This window comes from Rissa tridactyla, chromosome 7, assembly GCF_028500815.1.
Source record: "Rissa tridactyla isolate bRisTri1 chromosome 7, bRisTri1.patW.cur.20221130, whole genome shotgun sequence".
NCBI lineage: Eukaryota > Metazoa > Chordata > Aves > Charadriiformes > Laridae > Rissa > Rissa tridactyla.
The window spans coordinates 36,255,052-36,278,104 of record NC_071472.1 but is presented as its reverse complement, the minus strand read 5'-3'; the positions used below and the strand labels follow the sequence as shown (position 1 = coordinate 36,278,104).

At 48.6% G+C, this 23,053-nt stretch overlaps 1 protein-coding gene and 1 long non-coding RNA gene across 3 annotated transcripts in view; one reads left to right on the top strand and one right to left on the bottom strand.

Annotated features, from left to right (window-relative positions):
* Positions 1-12,016: 12,016 nt before the first annotated feature.
* On the top strand, positions 12,017-14,288 carry LOC128912868 (uncharacterized). The gene is made up of 3 exons (XR_008467782.1): positions 12,017-12,163; positions 13,255-13,336; positions 13,898-14,288. It is a non-coding gene; the product is annotated as an uncharacterized LOC128912868 (long non-coding RNA).
* Positions 14,289-21,481: 7,193 nt separating this feature from the next.
* The window catches only part of TMEFF2 (transmembrane protein with EGF like and two follistatin like domains 2), a 129,931-nt gene continuing 128,359 nt past the window's right edge, over positions 21,482-23,053 (bottom strand). Inside the window, exons 10-11 of one of the 2 annotated variants that reach the window (XM_054209710.1) lie at positions 22,435-22,521; positions 21,482-22,027 (exon numbers count right to left, since the gene is read on the bottom strand). In XM_054209710.1, coding sequence (XP_054065685.1) covers positions 21,931-22,027; positions 22,435-22,521 — 184 coding nt within the window. In that variant the 3' untranslated portion in view covers positions 21,482-21,930. Of the gene's footprint in view, positions 22,028-22,198; positions 22,522-23,053 lie in introns of those variants that run through there. The other variant, XM_054209709.1, reaches the window with a different exon arrangement.

Below are 23,053 nucleotides of genomic sequence, written 5' to 3'. Positions count from 1 at the left end.
CACTTGTTATCTTAGCTATAAAAAAGTTGCATGTTTTTCAGAGCCTCTGTTGAGGTTAGAAGAAAAAAAGAAGGTTAAATCAGGTACTGAGCATCTGTGGTGCATAGTATTAATACCTTATTTATTACTGCACAGCCTGTAAGTGTTTTTATTCAGAAGTATTGAATAGGCAGAAAGTCATCTACATAGGACACGGCTAAAATGTCAGGCTGCAAATTGATTTGTTTACACAGCGAGCACCGAGGATTTTAGACCGGCTCTCTTGCGTGCTGTCGTGCTCCAGGTTACAGGTGGTGAACCCACGTTCAAATCACAGCCATGAGCGGGGTGAACTTGTGTTTTTGAACCCAAGCACAGTTCACCAGGAGTTATTACATGCATTGGCTGCAGAACTGAACCCGTGGTGCTGTTCAGTGTTTCAGATGACGGCTTGCTCGTGCCCTGCAGGAGCCCGTAACTCACACTGGTGCTGCCTCCCTCTCCGGGCTGTCATCTGAGAGAGTTTCCCATTGCGCCAAGGGGCTGCTGCAGCTGTGAACGGGACTGTGTCTTTCCCTACAAAATACTAAATACTAAGGCCTGACTCCTTCCACAGGCTCCAGGCTGTGCTGCCAGGCTTTCTGGAAATCCCTGGGACAGTATCTGCAATTTAGGGTTGCAGCCACATCCAGGTTACTCCTGCCGTGAGAAAGGATGGTGAAGCGGCTGCGTTGGGCGTGCTCTGCCATGCGTGATCCTTTGCCGAAGTCGATGTTGTTTTGCTGTGTTGAATGTGTTTGAACAAGGTCTTGGCATAATTTTCTGTTCTCTGGGTGGCTGCAGAAGGGTTGTGGCAGGGAAGCTGGTGGGATAGTTTTCCTCCATGCTGGCCTCTTGCTGTGCATCAAATCTGGATGCCGTTCCTGAGCAGATCAGCCCTGAGATCTCTGCTCACGCTGCCAACGCAAAGATCAATTAGTCCCTGTCATGCGGGGTACCCTAAGGAGGAGACCAGCACGCTACAAACTGGTCTGGACTTGCAGAGCCATTCCGTGTCTGTCACCTAGCGACTATCAAAGAGTAATGACCTTGTCGCTAGTATGCAACTGAGATGGATGTGAAGCGATGACCCAGATGTGTAAGACTCCATCCCATAATTAGTCCTCCAAACAAACCAGCTGCTATGCCATTGCTTTTCAACTGGCTCTCGCCCCGATTGCGTACCCACACGGTGCTGCTCGAATAATTTCACAAAAATTTCTCGTAAGTGGAATATAAATCAGTGGCAACTGTACCTATCCCCGACTGCACAATGCCAGCTGTAGGCAGGTCCCCAGGTCCCACAGCTTCCAGTGTGAGTGGAGATTCATCTCTTCTGCTTTTCGTTGCTTAGAAGGGGAGGACAGGGAGAGCCCAGGGATGTAAGGCACCGGAGTAGTACATGGGCATCTCCTCTGATTTAGACTTTTCCTCAGCATAGGATTTTTTGGTACTGCAGACCTATTGTTAAAGGGACATCATCCCTCCAAAAAACCCCAAACCAAAGTATTTTCCTCTCTGAATCTTCTGACAGGATTGCAGGTTGCTGAAAGAAGGTCTGAGAAAATTAATCTTCACCTGGGGAGGGCTTTTTCTCCTAGCTTGGTGTCTCTGCAGAATCTCGCGTTCCAGCTTCTTCATGCTTGCCAGGAGCAGTAGCCACAAATCCAATACTGAATGGGAGCAGGTAAGACCATGGAAGGAGTAAGTTGTGACTGAAGAAATGGAGCATCAGGATTTTGGGTTTTTTCTCCAGATAAATTCCCTTTTATAAAACCTATAGGGCCAAAAAAAAAAAAAAGGAAAAAAAAAATAAAGAAGACAATTGGCATTGTGCTTTAGTAAAGTGCGTCCTAAAAAATAGTGCATTCAAAAGAACAAAAAAAGCCTGGCTCCTGACTACTAGACATGTTTGCCCAACCTCAGAGCTTCACTAAGAACTCTACTACGTTTCCTAGCACTAGCCATCCTAGCAACTATTTTGCAGTGTATTGCTTTACAGTGCTACGGCGGGTTTATTTGTTTGTTTGCTTGTTTCTGAGCGATCTCTAGGCATCTGAGGATACCTCAGTGGGTTAAGGCAAGCAAGATGCTGTAGTGCTGTAGTGCTATTCTCGATGCTACTTCACTTTTAACCCTCATGCACAGAAAGCAAAAAAAGCTGGCTGTTGTAAATTAGCTACGTGTAACTCCAAAAAACTAATGTGAATGGAAATACTGACTTCCTTAGCTGACTTGTGATGAAAAATATCGTTCAAGGGACTCAGAAAAATATCTTTGGCTCTTGGACAACGTCCAGCTGAATGGGAAGTGTAAGGAAAAAAAAGCAAGCTAAATTCTGTATGAAAACATAGCACTCTTTGCTATCTTCTCTCTTTCTCTTTTTTTTTTTAAAATACTGATAAATGTTTCCCCCCTGTTTATCGTCACATCGGTCCACAGTTTTGCATAGTGCAGCAGCACGTAGTTCAAGGTAGCACAACCTAAAGCAGCAGCATGCTTTAAAGCTGTATATTTTTCCAGATTCAATGTCATTGGGCCAGACCAGCAGGTCTGTACCTTCTGCGGCTTTAATGAGGTTCAAGAGGACCAGGCAGACCAGGTTGTTCTCCACCTGAATCCTCTCTACATCATTTGCCGTATCTGCATTTGTGAGAATCCTGCACCCATGAGAGCTCTCCATCTTGAGATATAAGTGTGTGGGTGTTAATAAAAATGAAGTGGTTTTAAAACAAAAAAAAAAAAAGGCCAAAAAAAAAAAAGCTTCTGGCCAAGTTGCACTCAAGGTGTTTGCCATAGGGATGATGCAGGAGGTTTGTGGTGAGTCGCTGGGTGATTTGAGGAGTTAAGATCCAGACTAAAAAGTAAATAATAAAATTTTCTCCACCAAATACCTTCAGGAAAGATTTCCACATCTTCTCCAGTTACTAAATATGGTAATATTGAAAGAAATAAGAGCTGAATGTAGGAGCATATGAAATGTCAGGTTGTAGGAGGTTAAAGAAGTCTTTTGAAGTCCAACTTCCCGAATAATTTTCCTCTTGCGAAAATTTGATTGCCTTTTGAATAACCCTGTTTAGGATGCATTTACTGATCGTTATCTTGTGGGCTTACATCCTATAATGAAATCTTCCCCGCTGCCATCCTGAGCTCGGTCCTTCCGGAGCTGGGGGCTCGGCTGTGGCTGGCGGGCTGGGGCGGTCTCGCAGCTCCATCGCACCCCCCTTTCTTGACACCAGCCGCTTCCCTTCCTCTCCTGCTTTTAAAGGACAGCCAGAGTGTTTCAAGTGTTGAAATCCCTGTCTCACTAAAATTGCTCTCGACTGGCTGATTTCCTTTGCCTTACAAGTCGTAATTAACTAGGAAAAGGTTAATTCTGCACCTTCCAGTACTTTCTCTCTGATATTATTCAGACCATGGTTATCTTTCCCAGTCTCCCGCTTTCCTCTGGCTCTCCTGTAAAAATGGCTTTTCAGGATTAGTTGGTTTCTGATGTCGGTATTTTTGTCTGTTGCCTTGTATGTCTCTATTTAAAAGCATATTACCACTGTCACTTCAGGTGAAATCCATGTCATTATTTTTTAGGTTTGAAAGGTTTTTGCTTTTAAAGGGCAAGCAGCTCTTTTCGGCAGTCTTTCCAGGTGCATTAAAACACGTGGGAATTTCCAAATGCAGCAGGAGGAGAGGTTTCCTCATCAGAGGAGCTAGCCGGTGTCCCTTGACACTTCTTTGTGGAGGATGATGGTCATCTGCAGAGGCTTTTCAGAACCTAATTTTAAGAGCATTTTAAAGAAATCTCTCCTTTGCTTACAAAGAGGGACCACCCAGGTAAGGATGGATGTCTAAAATCTATAATGCGTGCCCTTCTAGGAAAATTAAAGGTAAGAAAACGAAGTTTTAGAAAATGTCAAAACCTTTTTCAAAGAACTTATGTATTTCTGGATTCAAGGTTTTGTTTTCTCATGAAAAGCATTAATCAAATTCAGCATGGCTTCACCAGTTGACCAGGTCAGTCTTCATCGTCATCAAAAGTTATTCACTGTCCAGCAAAATCAGGGGCCATGATGTGGTCTTCTTTTACAGATCTTTGCTCCACACTAGTTTAATTTTCTGTGTGCCGGGAGCGCCGGGGAGCAGTGTGGCACAGCCGGCAAGTGGTGCTCAGTCAGGGGCAAGCCACCAAAGCCCGGCTGATGGCCAGCACATCGTTGCATTTGGCTCTGAGGAAAGATCTTCTGGCGTGGGGTATTGCTCTCTGTGACTGCTGCTCAGTGAGACGGCGCCTTTCTGCTGTTCCCTTCAGGGAATGACTACAGAAAGTGGTACAGGGGTAATCCATGTTTCAGACTCTTCTGATGGGACTGGAGATTTAGTACAGGATGGTATTTCTTAGTTTGGTGAAGGGTAGTGTTGCGTAAGGTTGTTGGTATTGCTACTCCACCATGCTATGATTAACATGTTTTGTCAATAGGCACCAGAAAAAAAAATAGAAATCACATCTAGAAACACCCACTGACAAAAGTACCTAGAGCAGCCAAAGGTACAGAGATGTGGAAGGGGAGGTCCCACCAGTGGGGGGATCATAATTAGCACTTGTGGGGGCTTTACAGGTTCTAGTACCTCACAGGGAGGCAACACTGTTTTCACTGATGTGGATGAATATTTGTGAAACTCTGGTAAGGTAACGTAGGGCACCTGTGCAACAGACGGTATACAAATACATCCCACATCCTTTGAACCAACCTTTAACATTCTCACAATCTGGTGTGTAAAGCACACACAGCTCCACCAGCCTTCTAGTCCCTGGAGTTCTCTCAAGGGTGAGGTAAGGACGTGGTCAAGAGGTTCCTTCACTGTCTTTCTATTTTTGATAGGAGTGGGTTGGAAGCACTTCAGCCGTGCTGCTGAACTCCTGTTTTTGAGACCTCTTAGTATTTCTTAGTATTCTGGTTTTTGCTTACTTTATTCAAGCACTAATTATGGCAACATTAATGTAGACCAATTTTAATACTGAACAAGCATGCATCAACATTTGTGAAGGCATGCTGCTGAGTGACTTCACAGCTGTCCTTGATGACAGGGTGGAGGTGTACAAGGAGAAGAACTGGGAGGACTGGGAAGGGCTTTAGACAAACCCTTGCATATGGAATTTGAACTAATTAACAGGGAGAAGGAAGAGAACTGTTGGCAGGAGGAGCAGGAGGGAGAAGTTTCCACTCTAGTGAATCCCTGGTTACACGTGAGCAGAAGTCGGGAAGACGTGGGAGAGCGAGTGGGAGCAGACGAGGTCCCTGCACGTGCTGTTACTGCTCAAAGCAGCAGTGGGTCATTTGCCGCAGCATTTGTCCTCCTGAAGTCCCTGAGCTGCCTTTCCTCAGTGTTGACCCAGTAGCATTGATGGAAGAGGGCCTGCAAGTGACCGCTCAAAGCCAGCAGCAGTCGCTGCTCATCCGGGGAGCCCTGGTGAGGGACTGAACACTCTTACCCTCTGCTATTGACCCAAGTCAGAGGCACAACACTCCGCTGGCTGGACCTTTGTTGTGCCCTGGTAGGGGGGGACCTGTGTTCCCCGTGTAGCCTCTGGCAGAGCAGCTGTGACTATCGCAGCAGGTGACATGTGTTGGGATGAAGCAGTTCGGGTCCCTGGGGGAGCAATGACAATGGTTGATTTGTGGCCAGGCTTTTAAGCGCCATTTGGTAGAGCAAATGCATTTAGAAAATAATACTGTTGAAACAACAGGGCTGTATATGTTGTATCCTTGTCCTCTGAGGATCTCCTTTCTCCCAGCTTTGAGGAGAGCAGGGCCAACCGGTCAGGCTGTCCTGCAGTCATGACAGCCCCCATGTACCTCTCTGAGCAGCACGTCCTAAAAGTCACTCACCCTCTTCTGAAATGGCTTCTTCATTCTTGGGCATCAGGTTGGGTTTTGTCCTTTGGGTTTCCACCTCCAGCACAACAAGACTTGTCAGTGTCTCGGGCACGAGCTGTAGATGACTCCAAACTGAAAGGTGGCCCATTTGTCTTTCAAGCTTGTGCCAGGCTGTCTTTCAGGGTAGGGCTGGGGTCTGGTAAGTGCAGCATGGGAAAACCAAGCGATTGCTGGTGTTTGTAGAGACCATGGGGAGTGATGGGCAGACAGCAAGAGCAGTCCTACGCAAACCTGAAAGACAAGGCGACAAAATTAACCTTCAAGGGGGTTAATTTATTGTGGTTATTTTCAAGCAACTTCATCGTTTTCTCCCTTTCTTCATGCTACCTCTGGTTTTAATGCTGCCTGCAGGTGTGGGGAGAATCACCTGTGAGCAGAGAGGGTGTGAAATAAGGAAAAAAGGGGGATTTGAGACCTCCAGCCTTTGGTGGCGGAGGGGACAGGGGTCAGTGCCTGTGAGTTACAAAAACCACCCCAGATAAGCGTTGTGCACACTCGCCCTCCTGACCTTGCTGTTCTTCTGCACGGGTTTCTTCCGCAGCAGCTTTTGCGATGACCGCTGGCGTTGTTTTTAGTATCGGTGAGGTCTCTGTCGTTGTGACAGTCCCGCCTGGGCCCAGCTCCTCTAAATTGCCGGGGCAGGCTGGCCCCCCGCCAGCCCGGCGAGCTCCATCAGCGTAATTGGGGCTCCCGGCAGGGCTCTGCTGCGCCGAGCAGCTGGTGCAACCGGGGCACCCTCGGCAGCAATCGCTGCTCTTAATGAGTTTGTTGCTGTTTCGTTAATGAAGGAATGGCTGGGACGTCATTTTTTCCCCCTGTACTGGTTTTCCAGACCCCTTCTTGAGAAAGCAGACCAAATTGAGTCGAAACCAATACTGCACTATTCTAGATAAAATTGCTTCCCTTTTTTTTTTTTCATTTTTAATTTCCTTTTTAACCAGAGCAGAGTCTCTGAAGGCATCAAAATTGATACTTTTTGCATATACAGTGCTACTGCATTTGAAACTATTTGTCCTTATTAACTAACACAGACATTTCCTTAGAAGATGTTGCTATTCCGGGTTAAGCGGTGTCACATATTGCCAGGAAGAATTAGGTTTTTGAGGAGGAGAGGGCTCTGTGTTACCAAAACCTGACAAACAAAACCCACTGCAAGAACCACGCGTGTTCCTTTGCATGCATTTTCCAGAGGCTTCTGCAAGGTCTTTTGCGAAGGGAGCAGCAGCCAGAGCTTCAACGCACCACAAATGTCGGTGAGTGAACGAACAGCAGCGAAAGAGTTCCCTTTCTGGAAGGTGGTGACACTTTCCTCCCCAGCCCCGGAGACGCACACGCCGACCCACGCAAGGCAGGGACGGGCGATCTGCTGAGCTGGTCTGCAGAGCGAGGACTCGACCTGGGGTCTGAGGTAGCCCGGGGTCTGACGGGCTGGAGGATTAGCCTGCTTATCTGCTTTTCTGGCTTTCAGTTAGGATTTAGTTAAGAATTTCCTGCATCTGCATCAGCAAGAAGAAATGGCTGTCCCCGGGATTTGGAAAGGTCAGCGATAGGCCAAAGATTTTTAAGCACACAGTTTGAGACTTTTAATGTGTCAGAAATGCACAGGCTGGAGTCAAATCCTGAAAGTAGGTCCCGGGCGTCAGAAAAGTAAGCGTGGGAGAAGCTTCTCGGCAGGACTGCCTGGCTGGATATACACGCGTTTGCGAGCAGCAGGAGATGTACACGCGCCATTTTGCGCCGGCTCTTCCTTCCTCCCCACCAAACCTGCCCTGGGTGATGCTCCCTTTCAATCCCACGGGCTGGGGTGATGCTGGGTCTGGCCGGGTGCCTGGTGGGGGGGAGGCCGTCCTGCAGGGCCAGGGCTCCCCGTGCTGCGGAGACCGCGGCCCTGACGTTTTCAACCCCCTCTTGCGCTTTGCCCACCAGCACTCCTCTGGTAGGTGCCTGCTTTGAAGCATTGCTCCTCTGCAGGCAGAAAGAGCCCCCTCGGATTAATGGTCTGCCTAAAAGCTAAAAAGAAAAAAAAAAAAAAAAAAAAAAGGGAAAAAAGGGAAAGAAATCATTTAAAACGTCACATTAAAATGCCACTCCACATCTGAAAGGAATCTGAAAGGATCCATTAAAACTTTTATAGAGCTTTTTACATTTTGTTTCCCCTGTTTTACATTTTGTTCAGGATTCAGGCACTCCTCTCTTATAATTTTCCTTTGTAATAAACATTTTTGCCTTGCTTGGCTCTGTACTAATGGGGACTATTTGCTGTGCAGAAGGAAACATGGGGCTTTTGCCTAGAATAGAGCTTTTCTTTCCGAAACCACTATTCGCCGAATCCAGTCACGGGCACTGTGGGCTCACCCCAGGAGGTTCCTGCACCATCTTTCCTAATTTATTTTTTTTTTTTTCTGAGGGACTCAGAGAAGTACATCTGGGCTTCATGCTGCGATTCTCCGCCTCCAGTTCCTTCGCCAAAGGCTGGGTGGTGGCGGGGGCAGAGGGAAGGGCCGCGGCTGGGAAAGCTGCGGCATCCCGTGGCCAGGCCTGTGTGTCCTTCTCCCGGGTCCCACTGCGCTGCTCCCGGTCCTGCCGCCTCCGCCCGTGTCCCCGCTGCTCTGCCTTTCGCCACCTCCCAGTCCTCACGTGCGTTCTTGCTTTTCATGGCCTTTCTGTCAAAAATAAAAGAAAAAAAGAAAAGACTTTAACTCACAAGTATCAGAAAATTAACACACAATCTCTGCTGCCTGCTGTGGAAGCTGGGAGCAGTGGGCCATGTCCCGCATCCCAGCCAGCCCATCCCCTCCAGGGGGCTGGGGAGATGCTCAGGGAGGTGTTGTGCTGCTGGTCCAGCTTTAACCCTGGGCCTTCTAAAAGAAACCCGCTTGTCACAGCAGGTTGTGCATGGCGGGGGTTGGTGATGCTGACTGTTACGTTCTTACTTTGAAAATAATTTTGTTTAAGACCTCAAATTTAGACTTCAGTGTCTCAACAGGAAAAAGCCAGCAACGTATCCAGTTAGTGACCACGGGAGCATCTTGTGCCATGTATTACCCCTTCCTTGCCTTGCCTTTTCTTTCTTCTCGTGTGTACACGGCGTTGCAGAGCCTGTCAGAGGACTTCCCGCTCGGTGCTCACCTGTAGTTCCCGACTGCAAGATTTGACAGTGCGTTATTTAATCCTTCATCTTTTCTCTAGCCCCTTGTTCTACCCCTTAAATCAATATGTGTTTTTGAAAGTTGGATATTTGCAACAAAGCCTTTGCTGGTGGGTCAGTACACCGGGTACGCTGTGGCTGCCCGGATGAGCGTTTCTTGGGAGCAAGAAAGGTGTGACACTGGCGGTGCTGGGGCGGTGCGGCCCCATGGTGCTGCTCCTTGCACGGCTCCTCTCCGTGCTGCGTTCCCGTGTTGCTGAGCCCGCTGCTGGGGCTTTCCTGCCCTCTCCCTGCCTGCCTGGCATCGGCACACCTGAGCCTTGCAAACCGGGGGCGGGCGGTGGGGGGGGGGGGGCTGTCTTCAGGAATGCAACTAACGTTCCCTGTGCATCCACACCATGTCTCTAAAAACCTTTTCATCTTGTTCCTTGTTGCCCTGGAGGATAATTACTTCAAAGAGCAGCCCCGTTGCCTGGTGTTTCAGTTTATCTCATTACCATTGTGTTTGCCAAGCCAGCCAGCTTTGCCAAAAGGGGAATCAAGGTTGCTGGCAGTGCTGGCTGGCTCGCATGTTCACCCTCTGTGCTGGCTGAGATGCTAATTTTTCCTTGATTGCAAACCCTGCATTCATCTTTTGTGAATTAGCTGTGCCTACAGACACGGCATAATGGCTTTAAAACCCAGGCCCAAGCTTGCGGGCCCCTCTCCATGGGCCGCCAAAAGCAGGGCTAATGGATGCTGTTAGAATATTTACTTGCCACATTTTTGGCTAAGGGGAGCAGATGGCAGGCGCCCACCGCTGGCAAAGGGCAGGCGGGAGCGTCCCACCTGAGAGCTGCTGGGCAGGCAGGGTGCGGAGGGGAGGAGCTGGAGGAGGCACAGGGATGCGGACGGACAGACGGATGGAGGGATGGACGCAGGGATGTACGCACCATTGCAGAGGTCATTTGTGGCAGCGCCGGCTGGTTGCAAGAAGAGAGATGAGAGCTGACAGCTTCTGGCTGTAGGGACTTCCCCAGGCTTCAGGAAGACTAGAACAGCCTCGGGATACCCTCAGGATGGTCTTAATACAATCTGAGTTCTCTCTTCCAATCTTGAGTTGATTGCAACAAACTGTGTGTAAATTTTTTAAAAGTCTTCGGTGCAAAACGCTGAGCCAACAGTAGTGTAGCCACAACCTGAACAAGCATTCGTGCTCCCGTTGACGTGTGTTGGCGTTGCCATCATGGTCAGCACGGGGCACCAAGCTTTGGATTGCTGCTTAAAATTAGCTTAATGGCTGAAGATTTTTTTTTTTATTGTTTTTAAGTTCCCTCAAATCAGACACTCCTCCAAAAAGAAAAAAAAAAGAAAAAAAAAAAAGAAAAAGAGCAAAGTCTGAATCTGTTAACCCAGGTCTGAACAGCACTTGCAGGGATGGACGACATGGGGCGGATGCCCACATCCCTGGGTTTTACATTGCTGTTTAGGATAAACCTGCCGTAAGTGATGCTATGGCTGTTGCTAAGCAACAAGTGATGATTGCTATAGCCAATATCCCCCTCTTAAAGGTACACTTGCAAAGGGTAATCTTTTGTGCGCATGGAATTAATTTGCAGATGTATGGATTTATATTAGTTAATGGCAATAAACTTTGGAAATGCTTCAGTGCGGTGTTAAAATGGAATACAATGTGACACGAAGATACTGCGGAGCAAAAACATTAAGCCCTCCCCTTTAATTAATTGGAACTTAAAGCCGGGATATCTTACTCACCAAAATAAATTAACAGTAAATCAGGTTACAGAATAAATTAACAAATTAAATCGGGTTGGTTGGAAAGTTTAGAAGGAAGAGTGTCTGTGAGCTGCCTGTGTTGCACAGACAGTTAAAAAGTCTTGGGCTGGAATGGAAGGCTCACAAGGAAAAAAGTAAGTGGCCAGGTGCCACTTGAAAGTGGCTGATTTTCAGTCTTTATCATCAAAGACTGGACCTGCTCTAAACATGGATTAAAACTCAGCCCTGATGTACTGCCCAGTGCAGTCAAAGCAGCCACACAAAGGACGGACTTTGGCTGCTAATTTTCTTCTGGTTTTGTGAGTAGTTGCCATAGATTTGCAGTGGATAATGCTCCTTTCACAGGGCATCGCAAACCTCTCTTTTTTTTCTTTCTTTTTCTTTTTCTTTTTCTTTTTCTTTTTCTTTTTCTTTTTCTTTTTCTTTTTCTTTTTCTTTTTCTTTTTCCTTTTCCTTTTCTTTTTCTTTTTTAAATTTTGTTTCCTTCTCTTGCTTTTCCCCACCAGGAAGGGCTTCGCGTTGTCTCCTGCACCTGCAGAAGGTGCTCCCACCCCTCACTTGCTCCCTGGGGACGTACCCCGGGTTCCAACCTGCGGATGCGGCGGCTCCCACCGCCCATTGACCTTGCCCAACGGGGTGGCTTTTGGAGATGCACAGGGCCGTTGGCAGGCCACTGCCGCTGGCTCTCAGGGTCTCCAGGAGCATGATGGTCCCACCGTGCTGCAAAGCTTCCCGTCGGTCACCCTGGGCTCGCTCTAGCGCCGAGGCACGGCTGGAGAAATGCTCCTCTGCTGGCAGCAGGGGGGAGGGGAACTGTGGCAAAGTATTTTAACTGTATTACTTTCAGGTGGTTGCTACATCTTTTCTAATTAAAATAAAATCATCTTAGGACTCCTGAAATGAATATTTGGTATAATAGATTCAGAAAGTGATGAAAATGTTTTCATTAAATAGTGAGAGAGGGAGAGAGACCCTGCAAGGCATAGCATTTTATCTCAACTCTCTAATAACATTAATAAACTCTTTAATCTTTGTCACGTTTATGACTTAATGGCAATCCTTAAAGACATGACAGACAAGTAAGAGCTGCCAGGTTCCTTTAACCTATAAGCATTCATATTCTTCCCAGGATTTTGATTAAGTGGAAAATTCCTCTGCGACGGGCTTTATTCTCTGTGTAAAGCTGTGCTCTGCAGTTGGTGCGAGCGGCGGAGGATGCTCAGCCCTGCCCGGGACCTGTTGCTGGCAGGAGATGGTGGTGGCATCTCCCTCCTCCATGGCTGGAAGTCAGGTGGGTGCCATCGGCCGGGGGTGTTCGGTGTCAGCCCCGGTGTGACCAGCCTGCACCGTTGCCCTTGTCCTGCTCCTGCTGCCCGGGCACTGACCTGACCCTGCTGCTGGTCGGTCATCACCTGGGGGACTTCATCCATCCTTTCCATCAAAAGGGTGTTTAAAGTGATTGATGGCAAACTTTATGTTGTATCATCCACTTTCTCTGGGATAAAGAACGCGGAATTATAGCTCCCCCGCCCCTATTTTTCGTGAGGTCTTTCTTTCCCTGATGGTGGGCGAGCGTTTGGCCAAGGGGGACGTGTGGATGGGGATCAGCACAGCCATTGCGATGAGCCAGATCCCTCCCTCCCTCTGCTCCCTCAGTCTAACGCATTGCAGGGGTGAGTTTCTCACCTCCCGCCCCGCTCCCCGCAGCCGGTGCGGGCTGTGAGCCGCCCCTGTCCCTCAGCAGCCAACTGGGGCTGTGGAGGAGCATTTCGGCAGGAACTCACCGGGATGCTGACATGGTCTGCAAGGAGCAGGGGGCATCCAGCGTGCAGCCCGAGGACCCAGGAGAAGGGAGATGCATGGTGGGTTACTTGCTCCAGTTAGGACACACCATAAATTCCTCACATACGCATCTGTTTGCGGTAGTCTGCGATTTCAAGCAAATAATACTTGCTAAGAACAGCCTTCAGAGTGCCATGGGGTTGCGCGGTGAAGCACTCCAGTTGCAGATGCCAGACCCAGAGTTGCCAAGCCCAAACTTCACTCTGCCCCTGGGTGCCCTTGTCCTGTGGTCCAAAAGAAGCAGGTGCCCAGGGGAAAAAAATCGTACGTGATCATGTAATTAGGGGGCTGCACAGTGAGGCGGGCACAGCTAGGAACTGAACCCAGGCTGTCTGTTTTCTTTCTTTTTTAAAAATATTTTTTTCAGACTCCCAGCAATCTGGCATTTTCTAATCTTCGAGTCCTTGACTAAAACCTAATTAATGCTCTTTTAATACAAGGTTTTTGCATTTCATCTCCCAGGGCTTTTTCTTCTTTTTTTTTTTTTTTTAATTTTTATTGTTATGTGCGAGCGCAGCCTTTTCTTCCCTCCGTTGCCAGGGTTTGGACCCAGGATATCCATTACTGCAGCCACCTCCCCGGCGTTCCCCAGTTGGAAGCAGAAGGATGCTCCAGCGATGGGGTGAGTCCAGAAAAGGGTGGTCTGTGGCAGGTTGGCCCTTTCGATCCCCCCTGGGTACCCTGCACCCCTGGGAGAGCCGGGGCAGCCGCATCCCTGCCCTGCCTGGCGCGGGGGCGCAGGGGCAGCTGCTGTGCCCCAAAAGAACGAACTCCACACAGTGCAGATGGTATTTCATCCAGATTTGGTTCAGTGTCATCTGCTGCAAACACAAACACCAGCTCGGTAACTTCACTCTTGTCAATGATAAGCTGAAACCTCTTTGGTTGTTTTTCAGTCAAATGCCAGTAACAAAATGAAAAATCACCATTAACCCCCTCCTTTATTTGCATAGTTTTGATGCTGTCAAAAAAAAGACAACACTCATGTAGCATAAGGGGAATTTTTAAATAGAAGCATTACATTTTAAAGCCCTAATAAAGATAAAAGCAAAATAAACACTGAAGTTTGAATGTAGAGGATGAGGGAAGAAAGATTAGTGTGTGCTGGTGAAGTAATGAAGGTAGGGGCTGGTAACAATTTTTAATAGCACATTAATGCTGAATTACTTTGGAATTTCTGCAGGAGTCGAGATGACATCCACATAAACACCAAATGAATTCCAAATGATTGGTATTATCATAAAGAGCACCAAATGAATTAATAATGATGGAACACTTAAACTAAAACATCGTCTTCTCTAATCTGATGTCTCCTTTATGCACGGCACAATTCATTTTTAGCCAACTATGACCCTTTCTTTGGTTTGTCTTTCAATTTAAAAAAATATATATTTATCTTTGCACGAATGTTCTGCTCCTGTACCGCGTGAAGGGGACTTGGACTAGTCCATTTTCATAACAGTTTTGCGTTGGCATCGCAAAATTTAAGAGATAGATGGGAAGACATCTGGACGTATTGCTGGGAAAATGACTATGACTAATAAGAACCATAATAGTAACGATTCCGCCTTGATGGTCCCACATGTGCAGAGACCTCGGGGCACCCTTCACAGCGTTTAATAAACTAAATGGCTCACTTTACAGCGGCGCAATATGTCTCCCCCCTCCCATGGAGAAGCCCAACAGGAGAGGAAGCCTGAACTTGCGGTCTGTGCAAGGCAGCTGAAAAAGCGGCGGCTGCAGGCGGCCGGGGCAGCGATGCCCCGTGGGTGCCAGGGAGGAGCTGAGCCCCAGCGCTGCGGATACACGGGTTGGGGGGGGGCTCGTACTCCTGCCAAACGTGGGCTCCTTGGGGCGGCAGGTAGGCACAGCCTGGGGAAGGGGACACCAGCAGCAGCAGCGTCGCCTTCCCCCGGGTCACGCCAGGTCCCTTCCCAGGGCCGGGCTGGGAGCGCTCGCTGACATATTAGCAGTCAAATGACATTGAGGGAGCACAAGTCTCGCTCCCTCCTGCAGGCCAAGTAAATATCATTAGTAATGATATTAAATCTCAAATTGTGCTCCTGCGCTATGGCAACCACTCAGCAAGCATTTGCTATTGCTGCTTGTTTCTAACAATTACGCTCATAGACTTTATTTCTTAGGAAACTATTACTGACCATAATCCTCTACATGGCAGGCCGTGAAAATAAAAAAAAAAAAAAAAAAAATCACCCAAAAAGAAAAGCCAGCCCAGCTTTCAGAGTGAGGTTGTCGAGCTGCCAAGAGGCGGGCACGGCAGGTTTGGTTTGTGTTAAGAGGGTGGCGAGGCTGGGTGCTGCACTGGGGAGCCAGGCAGGGCAGAGATTTTTTTCCGGCCAGTTAGCCTGGATGGCTTTAGGGCAACGCACGCTCCAAGGCCATCAGCTTGCTCTTCTGTCTAGTGTCTGTCACACAAACATATATACATACATATATATAAAAACATTTTTATTTTTAGATCTATGTGTATATATTATATGTAGGCATGCGCATATATTACATATGGGTGTATATATGTACTATATAAGAGGGTGTGTGCGTATATATGTACACACACACAAAAAAACCTCTTAGCTGTTGGCTTTTCTCCGCTGCAGAAGTGTTTGCTGCCGGTGGCAGTGGCGGGCTGCCGGCCCATCACACGTGCTGTGCTTCTGTGACAGAAGCAACATATAATTATATTACAAATTAACTTGCAAATGCTGGTAGAGATGTACTCCACAGGCAAAAAAAAAAAAAAAAAAAGGCAAAAAAAAAAAAGCGGTTTCATCTTCTCTTGTGTCTTGTAGCTGGTCCCTCCAGCACAGCCTGCGTCTGTCAGGATCCGTGCCCTGGGAGCACTAATCATTTTTATTAACCATTAAACAAGAAGATCCTTTTTATTTGAAAATGTAAAACATGCAGGAAGCACTATCTGTAGCCGCTAATTCAGGTCACATTAAACGACTCTTCCTCACCTTTCGGCTCATCCCTGTTCTGCTGAAAGCTCCTCTCCGTAAAGCCCGCCGCTGCCCCGCTCCCCCGTCAGGGGTGACGGGCTGTCGCGCCCACTTGCATTTCGAAGCCGGATTTTATCCTGAATAATTACACTTCATTGCTGAGTGACCCGATGTAAAGCAAGCCCTTTTTAAAGCACCTCCCATGGCAATTTTATGAGACGTTACTACATTTTCTCAACATTTTTCACCTTCCAATCGTTTTTATTTCACGTTGGGGTGGTGATGGGTGAAGGTGCTGTGACCCCAGAAAAGCGAGCCAGGGGGACGGCGGTGTCTGGGGACACATCTGTGTCCGTGGGGTTTGGCCACTGGTGGGCTGAAGCCCTGCTCCTGCCCCTCCTCACCCTCAGGAGGAAGAGCCATGTGGGGCTGATGGCTCCCACGGCCCAGGGACACTCGGATGGGCGAGAGACCTGGTATCACGGCTCCTACCTGGGGTCTGCTCCTCCTGAGCTGAGCAAAACAGGCCTCACGTTTTATTTACAGAGCCGTGCCAGATGCCACCTAGTTAGCATTATAGAGCAGATTCCTCACATGCTTTTTTTTTATTATGCAGCTTGGCGGCTGCTGTGTGAGACTGCGGAATATTTTACTGCTTTGTGGCTCACATTCAATACAGCACAAAAAAAAAAAAAAAAGAAAAAGTTGACAAAAATCCCGCTTGCCTTTTTTTTTTTTTTAAATACGTCTTTGTTTTCAACAGCCCTCCCGCTGTGACAAAACTATTAATTAAACTGAAACTAACATAAATTAAGCCCACCTGATACGAAAAGCATTTGAAGGCAAAGCATCAGCCTAAAAGCTGGCTGGAGTAGGAGCTGGCTGTGCCTGCCCCCCTGCCTCTCCTGCCCCACCTGCCCCTCCTGCCTGCTCCTGCCTGCTCCTGCCTGCTCCTGCCCCTCCTGCCAGTGCTGGCAGAGGCTGCTTTGGTGGCACTGGCAGGGCACAGCATCCTGGGGCAAAACCTGAGACTTTTGGCTCCCGTGCCGAACAGAGCACAATTGAACACGCTCAGCCAGCCAGGCTGTGGCCTGTCCGGCCCAGAGCTATAGAGAAAATATTGTTATTATTAATAAAATGGCTCTAAAGACCTAATCGTAATGGCCAGCGTATCTGCATCTACCTTTAAGTCCGGCTGAGGTTACTGGTTGTTCTGGAGGGAAAACCACCCTCCGGCACCCCCAGACGTGGGCATTCCCACGCCCAGATCGCCTGACGGACCCGTGGGGGCTGATGTTTGTAAATACCTTGGAACCAGCCCCCCAGCCCGCCCTGGTCCGGCCACATACCTATAAATAAAAGAAAGCGCCGGCCTGGCCGAGGCACGGCGCCTACTTTGATGTGCGGTAATGAACTTCGCTTTTAATTCGGGGTTGTAACTTCCATCCCCACGCAAAACTGGGAGCTGCGGAAAAGCTGCATGCATAATCAGGGGTGAAAGCAAGGATGCGGCGCGAGATGTGTCTGATGTTGGATGAGAGGGAAGATAGCCTTTAATCATTTTGTTTTCAAAGAAGCTTGAGAGAGCTCTTTGAAGATGAGGCTTTTTGAGAGCTGCCTCTGGAAAACAGGAGGCGGTGGGTACCCGGCGCCCACCTTCTGCCCACGTCCACCCGCCCCCTCGGTTAACCTGCGCGTGGGACAGACGTGGATCCACGCGGGCGTCCCTGCCGCCGGCACGTGGCCCTGCAGGCTGGCACCCGGTAAACGCCTGCAAAGCTGGGATGATCTTGCGCTGCCCAGAGGGGTGACACCCGGATGGCTACAGCAGCGAGGAAAAACAGCCCCCCTGCCTTTTCATTGAGGGAATCACGGGGCTTCAGTGTGCGGAGGCAGGTGAGTAAAGGGGCCAGTGGCTAGAATAGGATGCGCAGCCCCCCTTCAATAACAGTATTATTTTTGTAATGATAATGTTCTGCAAAACATGTCTTACCATCATTGGATGAAAGGGAATGATAATGAACGGCTGATCAGACTTTATTTTAAGGAAAAGCATCACGATCCCTGCCGAGGGCAGGGGGGTTGGAACTAGATGATTTTTAAGGTCCCTTCGCACCCAAACCATCCTATGATTCTGTGATGGAGAGGCGTGGAAGCTGTGCCCGTCCCGTAGTGCGGCATTTGGGGCAGGAGAAGGCGAGAGCCGTGTGTCGCCCACCCGCTGCAGTCAGGCTGTTTGGTGCCGGTACAGGCGGCTTCCTTATGGGCTGGGATCCAGCAGAGCGGGCTTGTTGGCCGGCATCTGACGGCACCGAGAGATTGAACGTCACCAGGACGTCGCAGGCTGGGGAGGGTGGCTGAGCTCAGCTCACCAGCACTTGGCGTGTGCCAATAAGTAGCACCCCTGACTTTATTTTGGGGACCGAGGTCAGGGGTGATTGCGTTAAGGGCATCACATACAAAATAACCCCACACCTTCTTGCTCCAAAAGTGTTACAGGCTGAGAGGAAGCACCTTGGGGAAGGTGTGCCGGCAGTCCTGGTTTTTACCTGTTTTACGAAGTGGTTTGGCCTCAGTAGAACAGCAGCCAGGCTGGCAAGTGACGGCAGGCTGTTGGGATGTCAGTGGCATGCGCTGCCCCTAAGCAATCCTGCTAAGTGTGGCACTACTGCTCTTGTCAGCGGCTTTGTACATCTAGGTCTTCTCTTGTGTGGTTTGTAAAGTACGTGTGTCCTGGTATTTGAGATTATTTATGGATGCTCCAGCACCATAACAAAAAAAGCCTATGAAACACCCAAAATAAATGAATTACTGTCACCCTGGATAAGAGGTGAGCCGATACCCGTTGGTGTTGCAAGGGGCCTTGTTCTGCCTGGTGTAAGAGGGCATTGAGAAGTGGACAAATGGCAACACGCTGTCACCCCTTCATGTGGCTCCGTGCAGAGGAGCTCGGCTCTGCCTCCACGCGTGTCACTGTCCTCACCCACCACTTCACCTGGCCAGGTCCTTACGTTCCCAAGCCCTCCTCCATTTTGTGAAGTTAAACTGCAGAAAGGTTTTTCACATCTTGAGTTATGGCTGCCACGCGGCTCTAACAAATGCAATTTCCAGTCATAGAACCATAGAGTCACAGAATGGTTCGGGTTGGAAGGACCTTAAAGATCATCTAGTTCCAACCCCCCTGCCATGGGCAGGGACACCTCCCACTAGACCAGGCTGCTCAAAGCCCCATCCAGCCTGGCCTTGAACACTTCCAGGGATGGGGCACCCACAGCTTCCCTGGGCAACCTGTTCCAGTGTCTCACCACCCTCACAGTAAAGAATTTATTCCTAATATCTAATCTAAATTTACTGTCTTTCAGTTCAAAACCATTAGCCCTCATCCTATCCCTACACTCCCTGCTAAAGAGTCCCTCCCCATCCTTCCTGTAGGCCCCCTTCAGGTACTGGAAGGCCGTTATAAGGTCTCCCCAGAGCCTTCTCTTCTCCAGGCTGAACAACCCCAACTCTCTCAGCCTGTCCTCATAGCAGAGGTGCTCCAGCCCTTTGATCGTCTTCGTGGCCCCCTCTGAACCCCTTCCAACAGGTCCATGTCCCTTTTGTGCTGAGGGCTCCAGAGCTGGATGCAGTACTCCAGGTGGGGTCTCACCAGAGCAGAGTAGAGGGGCAGAATCACCTCCCTCACCCTGCTGGCCACGCTTCTTTTCATGCAGCCCAGTCCCTTCAGGAAAGGACAAAGCAACCAAAAAAAATCCACGTCAAATTTGGTACTGAGTTTGGTACAAGTTCTGCGAGTGTTTTCTGTAGAAATCTCCATTCTTGTACACGCAACCCCAAGACACGGTTAGTTTCAGGCTGTGTGCCCATACCCGCATGCTGCAGGCCCCAGGGAGGTCTGCTGTTCGCTGGGACCTGTCCTCTGTGCATTAAAACTGGAATCACTTCCCCCTTTCTGCCCTCTGGTTTGCAGCAAGGGCTTAAAAACCGGCCTTGCCCTTGGAGGTGGGAAGGCTTTGTGACAGGCAGTGCAGCTGGGGATGCAGCGAGTAACGCCTCGCAAACGCAGGCTGCTTAGGGGTTAAATGTGGCCTTGCACGGCAAAAGCAAGGCAAATAACTTTGGGAAGCATACAGATAGTGCGGTGGACTCCTGTTATCACTTCTAAGCGATGCTATGCTATTTTAGGCCAGGCCAGGCCAAGCCTTGCCTTTTTTTAAATCAGGTTTATTGCTATAGCTACACGGCTGCGTGTATGTGTTAACATTTGATTTTTTTTTTTTTTGTATTGAATGTAAGTGACTGAAATAAACAATCCAGATCTGATAGTCCCAGTGGGGGGACTGACATTTGGATCCAGCTCAAAGTCTGTGCTTTCGATGCTCGTTAGACTCCAACACCTCACTCCGAAAGCACAAAGCACGGGGCGGGGGGGGTGGCAGGGTAGAGCTACGTTTTCCACTTCCAACCTAATCCTCAACCTCACACTGAGGTGCTCCTCGGAGGCGCTCGCTGCCATTGCTGCGTCGGGTTTAGTTGATGGAGGGATCTGAAGAGGGGCGTTATAATGCCACTTAGGTATCGCTTTAATTAGCAAAGCTTGCAAAGTCTCCCTAGAAGGGATCATGTGCCACCAAACCAGTACAGCCCCACGCTGCTGTGCCGGCGTTCCCCTCCATGTCGTACCACCCCCGCTGAGCCTGCGTGTGGGAGACAAAACCAGCAAGGACTGGGACAAAGAGGAGGGTTTTCCAGTGGGTTTTGCCTGGAAGGGTCCCTGTGGTCCAGCGGGCCAGGATCACGCCTGCTCGCTGCCGCCCTGCTGTCACTCCTACCCCGCGCCATCGCTCTTCGGCTTTGAAAAGAAGCCTCGAGGACCGGAGAGCTGGGGGCGAGGGCTGAGGAGGCGGGAGCGGCTGTACAGCCCCCCCCGTCCCCCCACCTCTCCCCAGCCCAGGGCTCCGGGAAGCAGATGGACCCTGCAGGGACGGCAGTCCAGCGCCGGAGAGCTGCCAGGCACCTTCCTCGGCCCCGCTGCCTGCGGAAGCACCGCACTCCCACTCCCATCAATCAGCACAGACCAGCTGCCTGGAAGCATCTCTTGCCAATCGCCTTTTATTACCTTTAAAAAGCCAAGAAACCCAGAACAAGACAAAAACTGAGAGCGTGTGAACATCATGCAATGGATTCACTTTAAAGCAGGCTGAAGGGGGGGGACGGACAACCAAAGGCCGTGTTAGAGTAGAAGTATCGCTTCGCCTGTGCCTGAGGGCCAGATCGCGTGGACTGTCACTGGTGGGGTTGGTGGTGACTGTTGTGAGTGACCAGACCGATGCTGAAGCAGGAAATGGAAACACACTCATCCCGAGTAACCCCAGACCTGATTCTGACTCAAATGCAATTTCACGTGGTGATGACAGCGAGAAATACTCCTGCCTCTTGTCATGGGTACTTACTGCCTAGGCAAAGTCTCTTTGGAAAGGAGCAGCACAATGAACACAAGGGTTTTTTAGTTCAATTATGTTATTTAGTGTGACTAGTACTCCGGCAGTCAATTAGTGGAGTGGATGTTATCCAGCAGGAGCGAAGTTACCGCACTCTGCCCTTCAGTCTCACTCTGTCGTCTTCAAAATTCATAGCACAAACTACAGTGATATTACCTTCTCGAAAGAATGTGTTTTGGAGAGTTTCGGCTGCCATGGAAATAACTTTGCATCTTGTCCATCATGTGGATGTGACAAAACACATGCCCTTATTTTCCTGAGGTATAGCCAACATTTGAGTTCATTACATTTAATGGAGTAGGGTCACCCATAAAGTTATTCATAAGGTGTTTTCTGAGTGGTTTTCACCTTCTCTTTGAAAAAATAAATTATATCAGCATGTTCATGAGGTACAAATGGTACTGGCATTTCAGCTGTTATTATGTTATTAACTTTTTTAACCTAATAATTTTCAATCAACAGTAAGAAGCAATTTTCACTCACTCCAGTGACCAGAGTTGGAGATTCTGCAAAGTGTTCTTGTAGGGTTCACCTTGATAGACACCTAATTCCCTCCCAAATCAAAACATTACCCCTGACACTCCCATTGCGGTTACCGAGAATCTCCATTTCCCCTTCGGTTAGGATTTAATTTAGAAGGCAAAGACTTCCTAAGCTATGGGAGAGTAAAGATAGATGGTATGGGAGAAGAAGGCTGATGAAATGTAGTTGACTCCGGATCTGAAATATTTTATCCCTCCTCAATGTAGGTTAAATTATTCTTCACCTTTCCCACATCCATAATTGTCGCTGATCTTGGACCAACTCAAAACCCTACTACTGAGTTCAGTAGACTCAAAATTGCCACTAGAACTGGAAAAAGAAAAAAAAAAAGAAGAGATTTGTTAGTGTCCATATACAATATCCCAAGACTATACACAGCTATGAGATACAGCAAATTTAAGAAAGGCAATTTTTTTCTCATCACTGAGTATTTATTATATATAACAAATACATGAAAAAGAAAAAACTATATTGTGTGATATAAATAGTTTATTTACATTACAGAAAAACATCAAGACAATGTATACTATTTCAAATATATCCATACATAATCAAATATAGCTGTAGTACATGTTCTCATTGGTGTAGATTACCACAAATGCAAGGCAACATGTGTAGATCTTGTCTTAATCTTTTGTCTATAATACTGTATTTTGTAGTCCAAGCTCTCTGCAGTTAGTTTTGCCATTGTGGAAACATGCGCTCTTTAAATTAACCTTGTCGATGCTCTTGTTGTGTTGTCTGAACTGTAGTGCCCTGTGTTTTGCTTCTGTCTGTGGATTCTGTTGCTCCTGGGACATTTCCTGGAAAAGAGAGTTGTGAGAATACACGGCTCTTAAGAATGCATCTGCTCAAGGGTCGGTGCGGGCAGCGGGGGACAGGAGGGCGAGAGAGGGATCCTCTGGCCCTCGGCACATTTTGTCTTTGATGAAATGAAAAGGGCTGGCTAATGGCAACGGCATCACAACAACACGCCACAAACCATATTGTAAACAAAAAGATGGCAAGGGAAATATTTAAGATTCCTGCTCCTTCCTGGAGAGCCGTGGCGAGACTGCTGTGCTGCAACAGATCCTACTGCACCACATCTCTTGGCTCGTCTTTAAATAACAGAACGATTTTCAGCAAGGCGCGGGTAGAAGATTTAGGACGGTCTCACGCTCACCTGCTCGGCATCCCAGGCCTGGGAAGTACTTACAGTGTGGACGCGGGGGCCGCCTTTCTGAGGAGCTCAGCGTCCGCAATCCCTATTAGTCTCCATGGAAATGCTCCATGCTCAGGTCATTAGCGAGCAGCCACTTTACTTACGGGTGCCTGCACCACGCTACGCTCCTC